Source organism: Temnothorax curvispinosus, unplaced genomic scaffold, assembly GCF_003070985.1.
Source record: "Temnothorax curvispinosus isolate PA1 unplaced genomic scaffold, ASM307098v1 QBEX01015170.1, whole genome shotgun sequence".
Taxonomy (NCBI): domain Eukaryota; kingdom Metazoa; phylum Arthropoda; class Insecta; order Hymenoptera; family Formicidae; genus Temnothorax; species Temnothorax curvispinosus.
Window position 1 is genome coordinate 30,451 of NW_020224950.1, and position 21,012 is coordinate 51,462.

The 21,012-nt window shown below is 41.5% G+C and overlaps 2 protein-coding genes across 5 annotated transcripts in view; one reads left to right on the top strand and one right to left on the bottom strand.

Moving 5' to 3' along the window:
• Nucleotides 1-1,665: 1,665 nt before the first annotated feature.
• LOC112465415 (integrin beta-PS) overlaps nt 1,666-21,012 on the bottom strand; it is a 30,142-nt gene continuing 10,795 nt past the window's right edge. The window contains exons 2-12 of one of the 3 annotated variants that reach the window (XM_025032951.1): nt 18,029-18,246; nt 17,263-17,537; nt 7,732-7,912; nt 7,284-7,596; nt 6,978-7,206; nt 6,815-6,899; nt 6,006-6,653; nt 5,548-5,856; nt 5,033-5,233; nt 4,326-4,829; nt 1,666-4,118 (exon numbers count right to left, since the gene is read on the bottom strand). In XM_025032951.1, coding sequence (XP_024888719.1) covers nt 4,053-4,118; nt 4,326-4,829; nt 5,033-5,233; nt 5,548-5,856; nt 6,006-6,653; nt 6,815-6,899; nt 6,978-7,206; nt 7,284-7,596; nt 7,732-7,912; nt 17,263-17,537; nt 18,029-18,226 — 3,009 coding nt within the window. In that variant the 5' untranslated portion in view covers nt 18,227-18,246 and the 3' untranslated portion in view covers nt 1,666-4,052. Of the gene's footprint in view, nt 4,119-4,325; nt 4,830-5,032; nt 5,234-5,547; nt 5,857-6,005; nt 6,654-6,814; nt 6,900-6,977; nt 7,207-7,283; nt 7,597-7,731; nt 7,913-8,154; nt 8,261-8,424; nt 8,634-17,262; nt 17,538-18,028; nt 18,247-21,012 lie in introns of those variants that run through there. The other 2 variants (XM_025032949.1, XM_025032950.1) reach the window with 2 other exon arrangements.
• Nucleotides 9,435-21,012, top strand: part of LOC112465414 (DNA ligase 3) — a 33,053-nt gene continuing 21,475 nt past the window's right edge. Inside the window, exons 1-2 of one of the 2 annotated variants that reach the window (XM_025032948.1) lie at nt 9,435-9,812; nt 10,036-10,067. The gene's annotated coding sequence lies outside the window, so the exon portion shown is untranslated. Of the gene's footprint in view, nt 9,813-10,035; nt 10,068-10,174; nt 10,331-21,012 lie in introns of those variants that run through there. The other variant, XM_025032947.1, reaches the window with a different exon arrangement.

The window sequence follows — 21,012 nt, forward strand, 5'->3', positions numbered from 1 at the left end:
GGGGGGGGGGACAGTGGGACAGGTCAGTTTCCCCTCAATTCTTTATAGCGACTTGCCCCCTCTCCCGTATCTCTTTCTGACGTAATCATGAGTTTCGTATTATCTTCTTTCTTCAATTTTATGATAGTCTACAAAAGGAAATTTTTTAATACTTAAAAAAGGCTACGTATCGCGCGTAATAAGAACCGCGCGTTTTTATGTTCGTACATACCTTTTATGTGTATCTTTTCTCTCGAATCTTATCTCCTCATTCCATTTCAAAGAGTTTGAATAGAAATTTTGCTGCTCAAAGTTATCCTTTTCCTCTTAATCTGTGACAAATATTGGCGGAGAGATTAATTTATTAATTTAATTTTTTATTTTATTCAGTCATTGCCGGAGGAATGAGAAATAATAAAGGAGGGATTACATATTGTTTGTGTCACGATTGAGCGATTTGCGATGAAGATAATTTTGTTCTCTCTTTTTCTACAATTCCTCAAATAAAAGCGAAATAAGAAACGTGAAACAAAATACAAGATGTATTAGTATAGTTTGACGTATTTTCTCAAGTCGTTGATGCAAGGAGAGTCGAGTGTCGAGACTGTCGGAGAGTTATCCACGTAATTTTTTAAGCCCCATTTTTGCGGCCTTTAAGTCCCGCACTCGTAAGATTTCCTGCTACGAGATTTTCCTACGATTCCTGCTCATCCTGCTCGATGTAAATAATTATAATCAATTTTCCTAGCTGCAAAGAAAATCGGCAATATATTTTAGTTTAACATTTAACGCTGTGCCAGGTAAAAACCGCGGCCGTCTAACCATGGCATTAATTTACCGCACCGGCGCGGCGCGGCGGCGTTTATGAAACTGCCGTTGACTTTAATTAATTGTGCAAAAAGAGATAAAGCGTATTTCGCGCGTCACGCCGAAACACATCGTCCTCGGCTTATCACTCGCATTAACAGAGAACATAGCACGGCTATGGAAGTAAATATTAAGATGAATCATCGAATGCGCATTAAGCATATCTCTCTGTCAGATAAACAGATTTGATGAGATAACGAGAAAAAACATATGACGCAGTTCAGATATTTTTAATATCAGCGTGTCTTTCGTTGACAAACACATATTTTATCGGCTATTTTCGAATTTAAACCTTTCCGAGATTCGTAATCGATTCAAAATGATGTCACACGCGATTCGAACGCAGTCGTTCCGTTTCGTCGGGACGCTCGTGGTTCCCTCGGGAAGAAAAACTCTAACGACTCTGATAACGCCCCGGAAGTGATAATTTCAAGGGGAAGATATCACGTTCCGTATTACGTCCGTGATATCTTCCCCCGCACGGAATTGAGAGATTCTCGCGAGGAGGCTCGGCTGGATAGCCGATCGATATGAAAGAAAAGAGAGAGCGCGTACGAAGAGATAATCCAACATACTTTATCTCTTCCTCTCTCCTTTCTTCTTCCTCGTTCCCCACGCTCGTGTTTACGCTCGCGTTGCGATACGCACGAATACGCGCGCGGCCGTGATGGAAACATCGCAGTATTTTTATTAATCTTGCCGTAAATCAATTTTTCACCCTTAGTCCGTGCCTACTATATTCTGACCCACAATGACCCGCAAACATTGTTGGCGGTTCCCACGGCTCCTGAGCAACTCCCTGCAAATGAGGAAAATTACTAACTTACTAACACATCGTCTTTATTAGTCCTCGCACAAGGTTTACATATATAGTCTATCGAGTCTGCGAACTACATCGCACGTGGAGTAACATCGATTATAATTAATTCTCGTTGAAGTTATATAATATATATATATAAAAGAAAAACGGCGATTAATAATGTCGTGAGGACGCGGTTAGCTGTATCGTAAAATTAGTCGTTAAAAAATCATAAAAAAGAGAGTAAAACGGTTTAGACAAACAACACGATAATTGTGTATAACGATCGCGCGGCGAACTCGCGATTTCACGTTCTACCGCGCTATTATTAGTCTCTTTTTCCTCGTGGCACAATGGAGAGAAGGCCACGCTGCACCCCCAAGTCCTTCCGGATCGATCTGGCTCCTCGTGAGATTCACGAATAGAGAGAAGACTGAAATAAATAATTCAGCTGTCATGCACGCAACTGTTTACCTTCGGAATTATTTATACTTGATATATTCCGGAATCCTCGTTACTTCCACTCCTCCTACGTTAGAAATATCGTAAACGCGTGACTACGTGACGTACGGGTCAGCCCTTAGTTGTATGTCAATTTACTTACGGGGGAATTTGCAGTTCGAGACGAGACGAACGTTTCACGTAGGTCGTTCGGGCTTTATTGGCAAATTTAACAAGTCCGCCTTCCACCGCAATTGTTTCTCTTTCGAAAACAAGAAAGAAAAGTGAGATATATTTCGTCGACTTTTCGAGAGAGAGAGAGTGTCGAAAACTCCAATTCTGAAATACTTTCCAACTTTCGCTTCTTATTTGTCTTCGAAAAATTGCAGCGAAAATAGGACGCGCGTTTAGAAATTTTTTTTACTTCATTACGATTCGAAAAATAAAGTTTCATCTGACATTTTTTCTTGCATTGATTCTGAATTCACCCCATAAAGAATTGACATTTAATTAAGGAGCATCCTATGTATGTATATATATATTTATATATATAATATTATATATATTTTTACGAAATATATATAATACGCGAGTCATAATCGTGCAGTTATCATCATCGAGCTAACGTTATAACACGGAGTAAACTTACTTCTACTCGGGTCTCGGACAGTACTTTATACATTTATACAATTTCCTATATAAACACTTTCGCGTCCTCCTTAGTTGCGTAAAAATACACTTTAACGATTAAAACACGTACGTTACAGGATAAAAAATTCGCAGGTAAATGCAAATTTTCGTCAAATTTCGCTGTGTAAAGTGTATCTTATAGATTGCACTGGTAAATAGTGCGTAAATAGTAAAATCTTCGATAGTTATTCGTTTCTGAATGAAAAAATTAGAATGCTTTTTTTCCATGTATAGCAAATATAACATAGTACGAGATGTGATTTAATGTGTGCGATACACTTCGGATTGGATTCCCCCCCACCCTCCCCTAGCGCTGGAGAATAAATAAAAGATTGACATACAGTCTATTTCGCTTCGTCCTGGAATTACAGTCGCTTTCGCATTTCAATAAATCTCGAGCTATTATAACTGTGATTGCCTCGAGACATATATGCTTATATATGCTCAAGTTTCATATCTGTCTTATCATTTTTCTGATTAAAAACAATGTTCGTGAGGCATTCCAGTTTGTTCTCCCGAAAATTCTGGTAACTTCTAATTTTCTAATATTTGTTGAATGATTTTCTTTATCTTCAAAGTGATAACGTAAACTTATTCTAATACACACTACAGAAATAGTAATACTCAGCATATAATGCGTATAGAAAATAGCTGACGTGACAAAGTGAAATAAATCGTATGGACTTGTTTTTCTCCAGATTCTGAATTATCATCTCTGAATTATATCTCACACATCAAGTAATATCTGGTACGTCATTACGTATATCGTAAGAAACGTAAAAAAAATCAAGAGTTAATACACGCTTGGTAGTGAATATTACCATGATAATGACATTAAAGGCACTTGATTCTCAGAATTAGTCTAACTAGCGTGGTTCTTAAAACGTGATCGCAATAAAATGTAACATTACGACTTCGTAAACAAATAGCGCGTTTTACGCGTGCGCGCGCGCATTCGAAATGCAGTCTATGTTATATGGCAGTATTAAGTCATTCTTTACAAATATTTCAACAAAAAAATAGAGTATACGTATATATATTTAAATATTAGTTCCTTTAAATAATTATATACGCTAAAACGTTAGCTTTAGATCTCGTTATGCTGTTGAGGTTTCGAGTAATTTAAACTCTTGCTAAATTCGAGACAAGATACCAAATCGCGCGTCATCGGCACTCGCACGTGTTTGCGAATTATTCGAAATCGCGTTATGTCGTAGCGACGCGTCGATTCTTTCTTGAAAATCTCACGTTATCTTCTCCTCCGTTTCGAGACACGTTACTTTCCGGCGTAGGTCGGATTTTTAAAGGTGGAAGTCGCTTGTTTATAGATCGGATTTTCTCCCTATAAAGTGAGCAAAAGGAAAATGTCATTAAAATAATTAGCATATAAATAATAAATTCTACTTAAGATTTCTCAAGGTACTTCTACTTAAGATACTCAAGATTTCTTTCTGTTTGCAGTAAAAATTAAGACTAAAGTTTTATTAAAATCAAATTCTTAAAATCTCGATCTGATCATGGTTTGTGATACGAGAAATAAAAATCGTACCGTGTCCCACTTCGCCATCATCCTTTCCTTTTCAAATCGGGCAAACTCTCGTCTATCGTGTATAGTCGTCAGTAGTTTCCACAGCAGTAGTAATGCGAGACCGATTAGGACCACCGCCGCGATCACGCCCAACACGATGCCGAGCATGTAGACTTGTGGCGGGCACTCGCGCTCGTTCTGAGCGCGCACCTGCAGGCAGTTTGTCTCGTTGTAGTAGTAGACGAAGTTGTACTTGCAGTCATCTTCGTCCGTGCCAAAGCATGGCACCTCGTCGTTGTCCACGTCGACGATCACCGTTTCCACGCCCTCGGGCACGAATTCTTTGCAGTTCCTCGCGCATTCCTCCGGCTCGCTGTAGTTCCCAGTGCTGTACATCTGACACTGCACGCAGGGCTTCAGCTCTTCGCAGCGACTCGGGCAGGTCGGGCACTTATTGCAGTGTTTGCCAGAATATCGAATGTTGCCCTCCTCATGACAGATGCACTCTCCGCAAATACAGTCGCCCTTTATATAGTGAAAAATGAGAGACATCTTGCGTAAAATCTCCTGGCTTTTCTAAATTTGTAACTACATAATTCTCTTTTTTAATTATTAAAACATATGAGCGTGTGCATAACAAATATTATATTTTACTGTACTATACTAAAATTCTGAATATCAGAAAAGAAAGATTAAATGGTAAATGTAGTCTTTTTGTTGTTACTTACATGGCCCGAGCAGAGCACACCATTCGTGGTTCCCGGCGCGATGCAGGAATCATTGGAAGACCTACAGTTGCAGGATGGTCCGGTCCAGCCAGAATTACAGACGCATTGACCACACTCGCAAGTGCCATGATCAGAGCAGAGCTTACCCTGATCACGATCGCAAGAGAAATTGTCGCACTCGCAAAAATGTCCCGATATTATCTGCAACAGTATAAATTTGTGATGCCGCAAATATTCCTCACGTAAATATTATTACAACACAAAAATTACATTTATTTATATCTGTTCCGTTTTATTTTCATTTTGTTTCATTCATTTCTACGTTTATCCATCTACCCCTTTCGTTATATTTTCTTAGGCATTTTTTATATATCTTTCATTAAGTGTAAGTATTGTTGAGATATTAATTAATGAAAAATAAATGTTATGATTCGATAATAGATGCGCAGGTTAAACGAAAGACAAATATTCGTCATACGAGAACTTATCGATCTGCTAGAGAATTTAGAAAATACCTCGCCATTGCCCAGCTCCTCGCACTCGCATTGGCCGCAGGCGCACGTGCCACGACCGGAACAGTCTACGAGGGTGGTGTTGTCGGGACGGCATGACTGGAAGTGTTTGTCGAAGCCAGTTAGCTCCTGGTGTGAGCTACATTCGCAGTGTTTGCCGAAGAATCCGTCGTAGCACTCGCAGACGCCACACTTGAGCGTACCGATGCCGCTGCACTCGGATGAGTATTCCTCGTACATATGACCTTTACGCTCGCACTCGCAGTCACACAGCATCTCCAGATTCACCGTGAGAGTCTCGTTGATACCGACCTGGAAAACAGTAGCTCCATTAATGTAATGCATTATACAATCAAAAAATAAAAAATATATATAAATATTGAAGATAAAAAAAAAATTAAAAAACTAACTGGTATATATTTCCGATTGACTGATTATGTTTGCATAATGACGCGATTTACCGGGTAAATGTCAAACTTTTGCTTCCATTCCGATCTGTTGGCCGGACAACTGGTGACCTCGATCTCCGCGATAAATTCCACCTTCGTGCCGACTTTCAGTCCATCACATTTCGACGTCTCGACAGCCGGTCCGGTACCCAAGCAACTCGAGAAGTACTTGACCTTGACCGCACTGCTGGCAGTGTCTTTCATCTCCACCGAACTGGAGATAGCGTCGTACTGCTCGCGGATCAATTCCACGACATTGCTGGAATCGTCCGAGAGTTTGCCGGCGAAGGAACCTTCCACATGCTTTGTCAGTCTCTTGTAAACGTTGATCTGTTCCTCGGTGACCGCCCATATGACGTTTATCGCGTTCTGCTTCACCTTCAGGTTGATCTGCGAGATGCTCGGATAGTCTTGCAGAGACGAGTGAGTGTACGTACCACCGATATCCAAGTGGCAGAGGCCGTCATTCGGTTTGATGATACCACCCAGCTTGCCATCGCCCGCGTAGTGGAAACCAGCGTCTGTTGAGAATACTAACAGTCGGCGCGCCTTCTCGCGCCAACCGATCTGATTCCGACAAACTATCGCCTGCATGATTGCATCGAAACCACCTTCTGGCGCGTCTAGATTGCCAGACACCGACGCGTTGCGTACTAATCCCTGTAAACAAGAATGTTTCTCTAGAAAAATCAATAGAAGAGAACTAAAATGTAGAATTAATCTCGATTTAGAGATCTCAGTTTCAAAATTAATTAAATTTATACTTAATCTGAAATTTGTATATGTGTTATTTATATTTATATCTATGGATATTTCTGTACCGCAAATTTGCTCGTGTCCTGAGAAAGCCTCATAATGTTCCTGTACCCATAAGGCGCCGCACAACCATCACACGGCTCGATAAGACTGAGATTAAAGACAAAAAAAAATGAGTACTGGTGACAGCACGATATACTTTGCACGATGAGAAATCTTGAGACTCACGATTTTGGCACTGTATTGACATACGGCATCACGACTTTGTCGACGAAGCTACCAAAACCCAAACGGAAATTGCTGGTAATCTTACTCATACTCTCAACCAATAATTGACCCAAATCAGACAGTTTCTTCTTATCGTCCTCCATGGATTTACTCAAGTCCATAAGGTAATAGAGATCGACGGGATAATCTTCCGCTTGGGAATAAGCAAAGGACATTCTGTAAGCTTCATCTGAAAAAAATTATGTATTAATAAAATAAAACATTCACACATTTAACTTTATCTTCAAACAAGCAACAATAACTTACTTATTCTGAGCTTCAGATCAACTTCTTGCGGCCACATTTGTACAGCTTCTTGCCTTCTACTTCCACTACCGCCCCAACTCTCCTTGTGAGAATGCGAAGACGACGAGCTGGAAGACGAAAAGTTGGAGTATGAAGTATCGACGATACCGTATCCTCCTCCTGCTGCGCCGCCAGCGGCGTAACCACCCTTCGTTAAGTTCCGGTGCCGCAGCATACTGAAGAGATTGTCTGGGTTCCATGTGTATTCAGGAGGACACGTTGCAAATATTTTGGTATTGATATTCGGGAGGAAGCACCTCTTCTCTGGAAATTTCTGCAAAAGCAAAACCACTTAAAAATTCATATCGCTCAAACCTCAAATATCATTATCTGAAATTTTTCTCAACTTTCTATCGACAAAAGAGCTATGTAAAGGGAAAAAAAAACAAGAACTTTTGATCAAACTTACTGGTGCTGCGCACCAAGCGCAATGCGGAGTCTGTATGCATTCATGGCATGTCTGTTTACTGATACAAGGATTCATGCCGGTCAACCTCTCTGGAGGAGGTGGATAAATTTGTGCGAACGAGACCAACAGGCTCGCCGCTACCACCCCCAACACAAGGATCCATTTTGAGCTGCCGAACATTCTGCAAAAACGCGGGTAAGCCTATAAATATCTTTTGACCCAGCAAAAAACATTCGCATAGATAAATAATTGAAAAATAATTAAAAAATAGAAGGAGGTAAGAAACTTAAACTAAGAACAGTCAATGCAGCGTTAGAATAGGGAAAAGCAGCTGGACAGACGAAAGAGTTAAGAGAAAAGTCTGCGTCGGATAGAATAGTTTTCAACGGGCTGATGGAGTAGGACGCGACTCGGATTACGTACGATTTCGTTCCCATTTTCCCTCAGGGAACCGTTTCACAACGCGAAACGAGAAAATCGCGATCGGGTCGAACGTTGGCCCGGGGACTGCCCAGTCGCGCGACGCGCACCCTTCGTGCGAACACCGCCGCTTATTCATATGACGGCGATGCCGTCATCTTTATATTTGCGGAGCATCATCACTCCGATGCCCGTGCGTGCGGACGATAAGCGCGGCGGAGGTTCGTGCCGAGAGAGAGAGATATGAGGAAAAGCGTGCGGACGCGTGCTTACTTATTTGCGCGAGACGAAGCGTCTTTCCTCCTTCGTTTTTTCCTCCCCCCGTGTTATTCTACAGCATCCCAGGCGTGATGTTTGGTTGATGTTTCCCCGTCGTCACTCGGGATCACCATAAATGGCAATCCATCAAACGAACGCACCGACACCGACGCGCACGCACCACTCCGTACTACTCCGTACTCCGTAGGGAGTGTTCGCACTGTTCGCTTCGCACTCCCGTCTGTCTCGTTGTTTCTCGCGTTGCCGGCGTCGCGTCGCGTCGAGCCTCATTCGTCGGATTCGTCCGCCACGAGTGCGGCTAAGTTCACGCGCGACGCGGATTGGTCGGCCGTTCGTTATACGATTAGAGCATTCGGCTTCATTGCAAACGCGCCCCGAAGAAAATAAATTCGGATTCTCTCTTGGATCGTGCTCTGACCGTTCTGACCGTTCTCATGTTGGCAATTATCAATGCGATTAAAGATAAGAGTCAACGTCACGCTCTTTAAAGACGACCTAATTAAGCTCCGATTAATTTAATTAATGATCAACTGTAATGTCGTTTTGTTAACAAATAGAATTGATTATTTAATAATTTAAGTGTTTAATAATATATAATTTATCGCGTCAGTGTTTAATACATATTATATAATTCTGATTTTGTATTTTCGGATTTGTATTTTCGTCGCGTATGACGTGGACTTGTCTTTAGTCATGTCGGTCATGTCGCGCGGCATCGGAGTGAAGTTGTCCGCGCCTCTTTCGAATCGGTCGATCAGTAAAGAAAAAAGAAACGTCGTGAGTACAGAACAGATCGAGCGGCGCGGGTCGCGGGCCGCGGGTGTCACGAGTCACGATACATTTAATCAGTAAATACAGCTGTGCGTACAGCCGGGATTTGTCAATCGCGTGACACAAATTCAGTTTGCGCACAATGACGATCTATCGAGACGATATGTATCTCGCGAAATTTACTCCATTGCGCGAGTGACGAGCGAGGGAAAGGGAAGGACGGCCGACATATTTCGCAGTGCTTCGATCAACGGACGTTTCCTCGATCAATTTTACTTCGTCTGTTCTGTCCATTCATTCTCATTATAACGCGAGATGGCACGTGTTTCGAAAAACACGAGCATACTACATACTATCTTTCATTCCAAGTGCAGAAAACGCGAACGAGGCAACCGCGGTGCGTGAATACGACGAGTGATTTTTCATCGAGGCTACGTGCGATCGTAGTTTCGATGACGCCGCGTGAAGTGCCGATCGGGACTGACCAGATTTTCGAATACGTGATCTGTGTGCTGTTCATGCCATGAAGGAGCGGAGTCAGTGGAGGTGAGAAACAGGAGAGGAGGAGGAGGCCCGGGGAGGTGTCGTGCAACAGCGAAAACAACCGCGAGGTAAAGTAAATCAGAACTATAATTTCATTTGTAAAATGTTTACTCATTACTTCTGCACATATATACGTAAGAATCTGATCTTTATTTATCTTAAAACTTCTGATCTTTGTTTATCTTAAACATATAAACAAAAACCGAGTAGAAATTCAATAAATCGCTTTTTGAAAGATTATATATCATCTTAGGAACTCCACACTGTAATCTGAATATATTTCTGTTTTAGATTGAAACAAAACTTCGCTGCTGCACATATCGGTATGTACGAAATTATCTTGCATTCAGATACGTAGAATTTTCATTAGAAAGCACGGAGCGCGCCGCAGGCCGCAGGGCGACCACTACAAAACGTCTTACGTCGGTAAATAGTCCGCGCGAGACAGCGTGTCAAATTCGTTGTGTGTAAACAGCACGACCGTTTTATATCCGTTATCATAATCATATCGTATCGTGGTGTGCGCAGTCAGCGCAGTCACGTCATCTTGTCGAAGGACGGCGGAGAAACCGCGTGTTTCATTTCGGTGAGTGTTCGTCGCACGTCATTTACGGATTATTACGGACAGTACCGCGCGAAACGCGAGCATTAAAGAGAAGCGGCGCGACCCGCGGACACGTCGCTCGAAGAGGTTATCTTTCCTGACTAGGGAACAACGTTACCCTCAGGTTTCCCGCATTTAGTACTCCAGTTTCTTTTTTTTTTTAATATTTTCATACCGCGCGTTGGCAGACAGCAAGTGTTACTGCGAATTTATGTTGCTTTATGTCGTTCTAGATTGTTTTAAATTATTTTATATTGTTCTACACATTGGCCCGTGTGTTATATTATTTTATACTCCAAATTACTCCAAAACTCGTCATTTAAGTCTAATGAAAGCTTTTAGTAAAGTTAGTGATTATTAATATATTGTTATTTATTTTATATATTTATTTCTAATATTTCTTATATATATATAATATATATTTTTCGCGGATTACGGAGCAGCGAGCGAAGACTGCAAATACCTCCATCGATGAAGTAGCTACGTATACTTATCATCCGCTTACCTCTTCCGCTCTTCGTTTTGCTTCCAATCGCTATCGTGGCGATGGCGCGACGATGCACTTTCCGATTTATTTTTGCGCACTTATTCAATTCTCCAGAGTTTAGATGCCTGTTTTCCAAACGTCATTAGAAACGCCAATTTTATCTATTACGAAATTCGCGATTATTAATTTTAATATCGTTGAAAGAAGAATTGCATCTTTGATTTTCAAGGTGATCACGTTTTCGCCGCGAAACGTCGCGAGTTTGCTGCTATACATTTATAATTCTCGAGCCCGCATTTCCCGCAAAAACCGCGGCGTCCAGAGCGAGCAAACTCCCGTTTCGCTGAAATCATTTTTCACGTTTGAATGAATATACTGTGAAGGAAGATATTTTGAACGGGTTCCCTAGGGGCATGTAAATAAATGGGATAAATAAATGGAGGAGAATTCTGATGATATAGTTTATTATCGTTAGCATTGTTTGCGCGAAGTACATGCGCCGATTCGCGCTATTCGTAACGGGACGTTTCCTTTCTCTCCTTTTTTCCCTTTTTTTGTTTGAGCCCGCAAACGAATTGGGCCCGCAAAAGTGTGCTCAATGGGCACGCGAAGGCGGGAGAAAAGGAAGCGTCGCGCGGTCGGTCGGCGCGGCGGATTACGAATTACTTAAGCGCAAGAGGGTCGATTAATTCACAGGTGGAAGAAGAGGAGGGAGATAATACCACAAAGCTCCTACGAGATATTCGTTAGTTAAATAAATAAGAAGCGGCACGTCTCTCTCGAAGAAACGGCCCGGCTCGGCGATTCATAAATTACGAAGGAACGCGGGGTGCCCTCCTTCATCATCTCCATCGATTTTCGCTTTCGAATTACGCTCGAAATATATTCCACATTGTACATCGCTAAGGGCAACGTGAAATAATATCGAGTTGTGTGTGGCAAACTATATTAACTATATTAAAACTACGTCGCATAAAACGTGGCGTGATAGTCTCGACGAAGGATTCGGCACGCGCGTCCCTTCGGCTTAGCTCAACTAAGGAATAAGTAACAATAATGGCGATAATGATAATAACAATAATAATAATGATAATAATGATAATGATGATAATGATAATAATAATAATAAATATAGGCGAGGTGCCGCCGTGTGTCGATAGCTTTCGTATTCTATATTTGGATCGCGCGCGATCGAGATCGCTTTTATTCGGTCGCCTGATTCGTGTCGACGATTTCCCATTTCAGATTCCCGCGTGTTACGTTACGAAACGTAAGTCGTATGTCGCGATATTTCGTCCCTTTGTTGTTCAATTTTCTTACGAAATCTTCACGCGTAGTCCGTTAGTGCTAGATAAAACTTTTATATACGTCGCAAGAGCGTTCGCGCGACGCAAGCGAGGAGGAGAGGCTTTTTCTCGTAATTAGGTTTCTTCTTCCTTTCTTTTCTTTCTACTTTTGATAGTCCATCTTCCGTTGCTGCTTATCATTTGACTATTATAGGCGCGACCGAGAAAGTGGTGTCGATTAAATAATTGGCGCTTCCTCCTCTTTTCTTTCTTTTCTTTCATTAATTGGTGTTATATATATCATCCAGTATAGTAGAAATCTTATTATTTTCTCTCAACGGCTTTCCAATGGCGCGATTAATGTTCGAAGAACCGAAGGAATTTTTTGGACAATTTTTCCTTCAAAATTTATTTAATTATAAGTTAATTATGAAAATAATTTCTCGCGGAATGACGCCTACCTTTCTGCGCAAAGTAAGATTTGAAAATTCAAGATATTTTTGTTAGGGATTTTGGGACTCGCCACGATTCTAAATCCATTTCCGTTCTCTTCGGAGATTATCTCTATTTATTTTCAAATATTATATGATATATGGCTTGCTATGCTGAACAATTCCTACTAATGATAGAGTTTGAGACAGGGAGCCAGATAGCAGAGTGATGTCAATATTAATAATGTTTTAATGACGTCTCCAACGTCAATAATACGTCATTAAGATGTCTTTAAATGTCACGTTACCTGGGGAAGAGAGTTCGGGACCAATGGCTAATGTATCTATCACATTATCGGGAATATTTCAATATTTGATAAACACACAAACCATTTACTTTCGGCATAAATTGTATTTATTTTCGTACCTCATAAAATTTCTCAAATCTTTCTATTACAACAATATATACTATATCTTTCGCCGAAAAATAATAACTGCTTACTTAATCGCCCAATTATTGAATCAACACCATTTTTTCAAACGGTCGATATAATTTTGAAAAAAAAAAGATGAAACTCTAATTACTCGCGTTTTGCCATCGACGAGGTAATATTAAGTAAATTTTGATTTTAGTGTATCGATCGGTTTGTTTAAATGGTTATTCGCATAAAACCGATGCTCCTTTGTATTTTTCCTCTTTTTTCTTGCGTTTTTTAAACAGAAATAACGGAAGTTTCTCTCTCGAAAACCTTCCATTATGAGATCGAGATATCTGTCACTTAAATCGAGTTATCGAGTTATGGAGCCTCCGAAATTGAGCTGTGATTTCGAAGTTCATCAATCACGCGATATAATGCTTTTCTCGACCCTCCGTTTTCGCCAGGCATTCCACGTATCCGGTCACGTAATCGAAATATAACGAAGATTAATAAATTATTAGCTCATGTTTGGGTGCTTTTTTCTCGTCTATTTCTCGCAATCCCGTTTAGATTGAAATCAGCGCACGCGGAATCTTAGGAAGACCTCTCACTCTACTTTCTCTACCTTTCTTCCTTTAGAAATACGGAATTATATTTGATACGTAAGGAAATGAAGACGATATGGAATCCCGTTACATTTTTTATATTCATCAAGCTAACGTATTTAAGAATTGAAAATGCTACAAACAAATGTTATATCCGATTACGTACCGTATTTTTCGGTTTTATACGATAAACGAAATAAAAACCGATTGGTATACTGAACGTATTATTATTACATCAATCAGATGTAGCGTATTCTCGATGTATGTCTCACAAAAAGATAAGTATAAGTAAAAGACGAGTATAAGTTCTTTAATTAATTACAATTTTGTGTGTGTCATCATGCACATTAACTTACATACGTCAATCCTTTCTTGTAATTTCTCTTGTAAAAACGAACATCGAGAAGTACACTAAACACTCGATCAATTTATGATGCTATTGACTCTTAGTAATATAAAAGAGTACCGGTATCGATAAAATTATGTATGGTACTGAACATTTTAGTCCGATGTTTGCCGGACGACCGATTTTATGTTCATTAATTCTTTTTAACATCTTGGTTTTATAAGAAAATAGAGATACCGCGACGGTACAATCAAAATTATTTTTGGATCGTGCATTTCTCGCGCGTATAATTTTTTCGGAATCGCGCGGTCTTTACTTAACAGTACCTCGTCGTTGGGCTTTTAATATCTCTAGTAGTTTCAGACAATCGTAGTTCGGGCAGCTCGCGCAGCTCTCGTTCGAACCAGTTGTGCCTTCGTCCGGCGGCCGAGGATGGTTTCGACATTTCGAACGAAACGTATTTTATCTCCTTTTTTTTGGCCGAATTTTTTTTTCTGCACAACCGCGGCTGTTTTGCCCCGCGGTGCCTCGTCGTAAGGGAGGGACTGATGAGGATCGACGTTTGTTAATGGAAGCGCTCGTCGAGCGGTCACATTGGCGTATCTCGCGATTCGCGTGATTCACTTTTCGCGCTGTAACTTGTCGCACATAGATTTAACGTGGCGTGTATGTGTATGTGTGTGTGTGTGTGTGTGTGTGTGTGTGTGTGTGTGTGCGCGCGTGTTGTAATACTGGTGATAATCATAGTCCCAAAGGGATAGCAAGGAGGAGCGATAACTCTTTTTTTTTTACTGACGGATACGTTTCTCTTGTCATAAATTGCACATCTCTTTTTCACCTTTTCTCTACTTTCATATTTTATCGTGCTGTAGAAAAGAATTATTGAATATTTTACTTTATATTTATTGCTATTGAGTTCATATACAGGAACGTGTCCAGGACAGCTATTATAGATTTTAGACACGATAAACTTTTGACTTTTTTTTTTTAATAACGAGGTATTTTGAAAGAAAGAGTAAGTTAAAACAATTAAAAATCGACCGCTCGTCGTTGCTATCTTCCTTACTTCAATTCTCAATCGACCGTGACAAGCTGTGTTTTATTGATCTTCTACTTAATGTTTTCTTAAAGCACAATGAGGTCTCCTCCTAGCTCCTCAGATCCTCGCCGCGTCCGCCGTCTGTTTCGAACTTCTCGCGACTGCCTTTTACGGAGATTTATTTCGATTGCCTCTTACGTCCCATGTTGCAGATCTTGAAGTGGCACAGGGACATGTCTGAAACATGAATCGCGTCCGTTACTCGCCGCTGCCGCAGCCGCATCGCGGTGAACGTTGCATCGTGACTTTTACGAATTCTTTACATATTAATTATAAATCGATAGCTATTAAAATTATTTCAAGTAAATCACTATCGCCCCGTATATACGAAATATATTAACGTATATATTTTTGAAAAAGTTGTCGTCGCGTGTTTAAGCAAAGAAACTTAATTTTATTGAACATTACAAGTCTAAATGAGACGATCGTTCCAAATAATACGAATTATTACCACCCGTTTTAAACACGTTATTTGTGGAAAAGAGCACTCGTGTGTTTAAGCAAACAAATTTAATTACCAATCTTCACAAGTTAGTTCATCTACTCTCCTTCTGAATTTTTTTATTTGATGCAATTAAACAGAAATAATTTGTCGGATGACTTGAAACTGTGTGTTTATTATGGGGAATTTTGATCTAGCAGCTGTTCTAATTTTCAAATTCCTGAGGTTAATCGAAACATGGTCGGTCACTCAAATCAAAATCTTCTTTACGAAATCTTTCGCTTTTTACGTCGTAACTCGTATGAGTAATTTCGCCTAGAACAGAACGCGGATTTTCTCGGCTTCAGCCGCACTTTTCAAATTAAAACGCGAACAGAATCATCATCTAATATGTATTTTATCGGCAGCCAACATGTTTACTACTGTCTTTTGAGATGATATTGCTTTACCATGCCACATGGCATATTGTAGGCGAACTGGCACTTCGAGGCCACAGTGAAGAAAATATTTGAACTTTAAATGTTCTCTAAGATTAAAACTAAAATTAGCGAATTGTGCACCTACTCACTTCAAATAAAAGGACTACTTGGAGCAATACGAATTATCTCATCATGCCTATTAATATTTTTAGAGTTGCGTTCATATTTAAACAAACATACTTAATTTTTAGACGTCACGAAGTATCTCCGCGGTAAATGAAAAAGACAAGAAGAAATTGCATTCGTATCTAACGAACAAACGTATAATTGTCAAATACCGCTTGTTACCTAAATTACCTTGTAATCTAAATGAAAAGTCTACGATCGACGATCTCCCTTTCGAGCTCGAGTCGAGGAATCAGTTTCGAAGAATCAATCAAGAAAGATACACGCAAAAAAGAGAGAAAGAGAAGCGAAAGACACGTAATGCGTCACGCGCCAATTGCTCCAATCAATTGTCATCGATGATCGTCTTCGATCGATCGAACGCGGCGCAGATTGCCATATATACATGTATGCAACATGCACGTTTGTTTCACCGAGAAGAGTTTATTCGTAAGATTAGTGGTAGCCGAGAAACGCTCTCTCGCTCTCTCTTTCTCTGATTTCTTGGGGTCTTTCCCCGAACACCCATCTCGAAATAAAGAGAAATATATTCTCGACCGCTTTTCCCAAAAATGAAAAAGAATTCTCCGCGAGATTTTCCGAAACGTGCGCGGCATAATCTCCCGATCCTCGGGATCTACTTGTCTAATCCTGGGAGGAGCAATAACGGCCAGGTTTTGTTTCGCTGCTCCGAATCTAAGTCATCCCACATGACGACGGAAATCCGCGGGAAATACGTTGAAATGATTCCGCGAATGTCCCCTCCTTAAGAGATATCACCGGTATATCTCAACGGGCAATGTTACTAGAGTACGAGAATGCTTTCGCGTAAAATTCTTCTCGGGTCCTACTTTTATTTCTTATATCTTTGCTCAACCATTTCGCGGCACATTACTCTTGATTTTTTGCCTCATTATTATAAAGCTCCATAAAACTTCTTGCAAACTGTTAATTTAAGCTTAGCTATTCTATTTATCATCTCAATCAATTTTAATTTGTACCGAGGCGTCCGTGTGATTTATCATTTCTCTTCTTTTGAAAAAGAGATCGTTATCACAAATATCTCGCTCTACGCTTTATTCTCTTTCACGCGAGGCACGCTGTATCTGAGGGACGTTCCAGCGAGATTCCGCGGGATTTTCTCTCGGGGCTCGACTCTCGAGCCTGCATCTGCGCCTTTTGCAGTGACGAAGACCAAAAAGAGGCGGGAAATACTCACAGCTAACTGCGTTCATGCCGTGTCGTTTGCCCGGGTGTTGTTGATCGTGGATCATGGCCGCGGGTACCGGCAGCGCTTCCGGTTCCGGTTCCCCGGCAGAGTAGTCCGGCGGTTGTTCCATCGACATGGCGCGGTCCCGCTCCCGCTCCCGTTCCCGCGCCTTCGCCTCCAGGATCGCCTGGATTTCGATCTGCTCGTCGGTGATCTCGTGCTCCTGTTCGACCACCCGGTGCTTCTGCTCCATCAGTTGCTTCAGGCGGTTCACCAGCATCTGCGCACGATCGAGTAGAATAAGAATCGAGAGATGCGATTTAAAGAAAATTAAAATATATGATTTTTATGTGTAATTCATACACTGTAATATTTTTCTCCATGTAATTTCTTGTGTGCCGATTTAATTTAATGTCCAATGTCCGCGAGTCCAGTGCTACGAATGTGCAAGAACCGCGATTTTATGTCAAGCGCATTTTGTTTACTCGCGAATAAAACTCCTTATCGCAGGCGTTTAGTATCGGGAAATACTTTCTAGCGGAGAATGTCCACGTGGACACACAGTGTCACGCGATTGGTTATCGAGTAAAAAAGCTTTCGAGATTTCAGGAATTCTCTATTCGATTAGGCAATTCTGTTGAACACAAGTGTCTATCTAAGATTCTAAATCATTTTCTTTGCTCGAAAGCATCTTGAGTATATGAACTCAGCGGAATTGTGCCGGTTGTTGACGAAGAAACGTCACCGCGTGTAGATTACGCTATTGCTTACGATATTTTCTGCCTCGTCCGCGGAATCGCCGTAGAAGAAGCCCGGCGGCAGCGGTTCCGGTTGCGGTTGCGGTTGCGGTTGCGGTTGCGGAAACGCGTGGGCCCTGTTGATGCCACTCGTGGCACAGGACAGCACGAGTGCCGCCAGCAGACACAAGCTTGTCCTAGCGGCGGCTCGTCGACTACCTCTTGTCGTCATTCCCTCGTATCTCGTGCTCTCTGCGAAAACGAGAAGAAAAGCGCGCTCGTACAGAAGATAAGAATAATACAGAGAACCAATATATGGATATCGTAAGACGGGATTATTGTTATAAGAATTACGATTGCGTAATGAGGATTGTTAGAGAAATTATATGAATGACAACGATGATTTACCTACATATAAGAATTACGGAAGTATTACAGAATGTTCATTACGAGAAATTACGGGTTGGAAGCGTTTTAATTGAATCACCCGAAAAATAGGGGAGTATGTTTCAGGAACGAATCTTTGTCCTTCCAACTGGACACAGCTCCTTCTCGAAATCTCTTTTGTATTTTTAATATGACGAAAACATTTCGCGTTTGTAATGTGTTTTTGCAGGAAGATGAACAAGTTTTCTCTCTTTATGGATACACCTGCCAGGTTTTTAATACTTTCCCTTTTCCGATAGTCTTTCTCGCTTTCCGCAGACATGTTCGGAAGAATTATGACACTTCGTGTCCGAAATATTGGAATCCTCGTAAATTAACGGAATTGATTGCGAAACGGTCATAATACCCGAAAGGAAAGTGGGAAAATATCCTGCCGAGATCAGAGACCGGAAAAGATTTCCCTTTTTGAATAAATTTCGTAATGATAATGATAGCAACAGCCCTTATGAAAAGCAAACTTCTTAAAACCGTAAAAAAAACTGTAAAAAGAAAAATGGGGAGGCACAAAACGGCACAAGTAAACGCGGAACAAGCGAATGCAAGGAACCGGAAGGAATATGTAAGTACGCGTGCTTTCTCGCACGCGTAGGCATATGTCGCAGTCGCGTTGGTATATCGCGAACGGCGAAGCTTGAGAAAACGGAGAGACAGCATACAGTCGTGGTGATTGTATTATGTATATCGTAACGTTCCTCTCGTCACCGCGAGACCGAGAGATAAAAAAGTTCTCGCGGGTTATCCCCGCGTTCGCGCGCGAAGGGCCCAAGATGCGGGGGGCAAAAGATGCTCGTCGGCGATGGTTTTGCGCTGATATAATTGATTTTTTTGCCTCGTCACGGAGGACGGGGCACCGAATCTCGAAGATGGAGGTGGGAACGGGCGGGCGATTTGTGTGTACGATCCGCGCGATCGAGAGTCTCCCGGGGTCATCGCGGATTATCCTTTTGACCGATACGGCGTTATCGCGTGACGGGCCGAGTGTCACGTGGTAACGAAGAAGTAAAATCGAGCGCGAGAGAGCGGAGACTCGCGGCTAAGTTATCGGGCTAAGTTATCACGAAACTGCGCGATATTACGCGTCACATACAATAACGATAATGGGAAACGATACGAAGTGACAGATGCGCGGACACGTCGCCGTCGCGCGTCACGGCGCGGCGATAATAACACTAACGAGGAAAATAATAATAAATATCCAGAAATCGGTGCAGGCGGCGGACCTGGCGGACGGAGCGATCGCTGTTTGGTGACGCGCTGCGTTTAACGATTATTTATAGATTCTAAATCGATTTCGCCGTTATTCTCGCTGGCCGCGAGAACAAGCGCACCGCGACGAAGCTTGTTTCTGTCGCAAACAAAACGATTAGAAACCAATTCTCTCGCACGCAGATTTACTCGCGTTCGACGCAGAAGCTCGCCGCTGGGGATCCGATGATTTACTTAGGAATTGATGCGAGGATCGACGAATTTTTTAGCTCGGCCGAACAAAGGACGACAGTGAAGGGAGTATTTCGTTCGTCACGACGGAATTTAATCTATTGAACTTGATGAAATTGATTAGCAAAGAAAAATAAAGAGAAATAAAATTGAATGACCGATACACAAACGGATCCACCCAATAATTCTTACAACTCTTTAAAAATATTCGATAAGTCGAGGGTTAACTAAATTAAACCCGTTTGATTTAAACGAGCCAAAGAATCGCCGTTAATGAAATGGCACGCGTAGAAATTCTGTCGGGACGATCAGGGAATCGCGCGAGCGTAACTTACTTTGGTCGAATCTCGCTGAGAACTCGCGATCTATTTCGTCGACGGTACGACACGCGGTGGTAGAATGAGCGACGAAGGGCTGTTGCACCCTCTATTATACCCGCGCGCAGGTATCCTCCTCCGCATCCGTGTCATCCCCGCCCTCCCCGATATGTTTCTGTAACCGCCCTGTTGTAGTAGGTGTCCGACGCGACGCGGGAAAATAAGAAGGGTTGCCCGACCCCCTGCCTCTCATCATCATTTCTTCGCCGAAATGCGCGACGCCTACCTTTGCGCGACCCCCTCCCCCCCGCCCGTTTGTTGTTAACACACGGTTCTCCTTGACCGCGCCGTTTAAGCCACCGTCATTCTTGGATTCTGATTTGGAATCCAAGGAAAACCTGATATCGCGCGAACGGATTTGTAAGATGACGTTCTAGCTGCGAACCGACAGATTTTCGATTTTCTTTTCGTTGTTGATCGGGGTGAGACTCTTTTGCAGCGAATCACGTAACTTATATGTACGTAATTCTACTAGTAGCGTAAACAGTTTTAAAACACGTGCCGCATGTTAAAAGATGTCTAATAAATATAAATAAAAAAATTAAGAAGGTAATTAAAGAGAATCTTAGAAATATAAAACCAATTTTCGGTATAATAATTTGCCTGCTAAAATCGATTTCTCTCGATTATTTCACGTATGACAGAAAGTATTCAGATAAGGTCATCGAAAAGTAAATATTTTATGAGTGAAGATTTTATATTTCATATTTTTTGTTCGAACATATCGAGATAATATATTTATATCGCGGATGTTTAT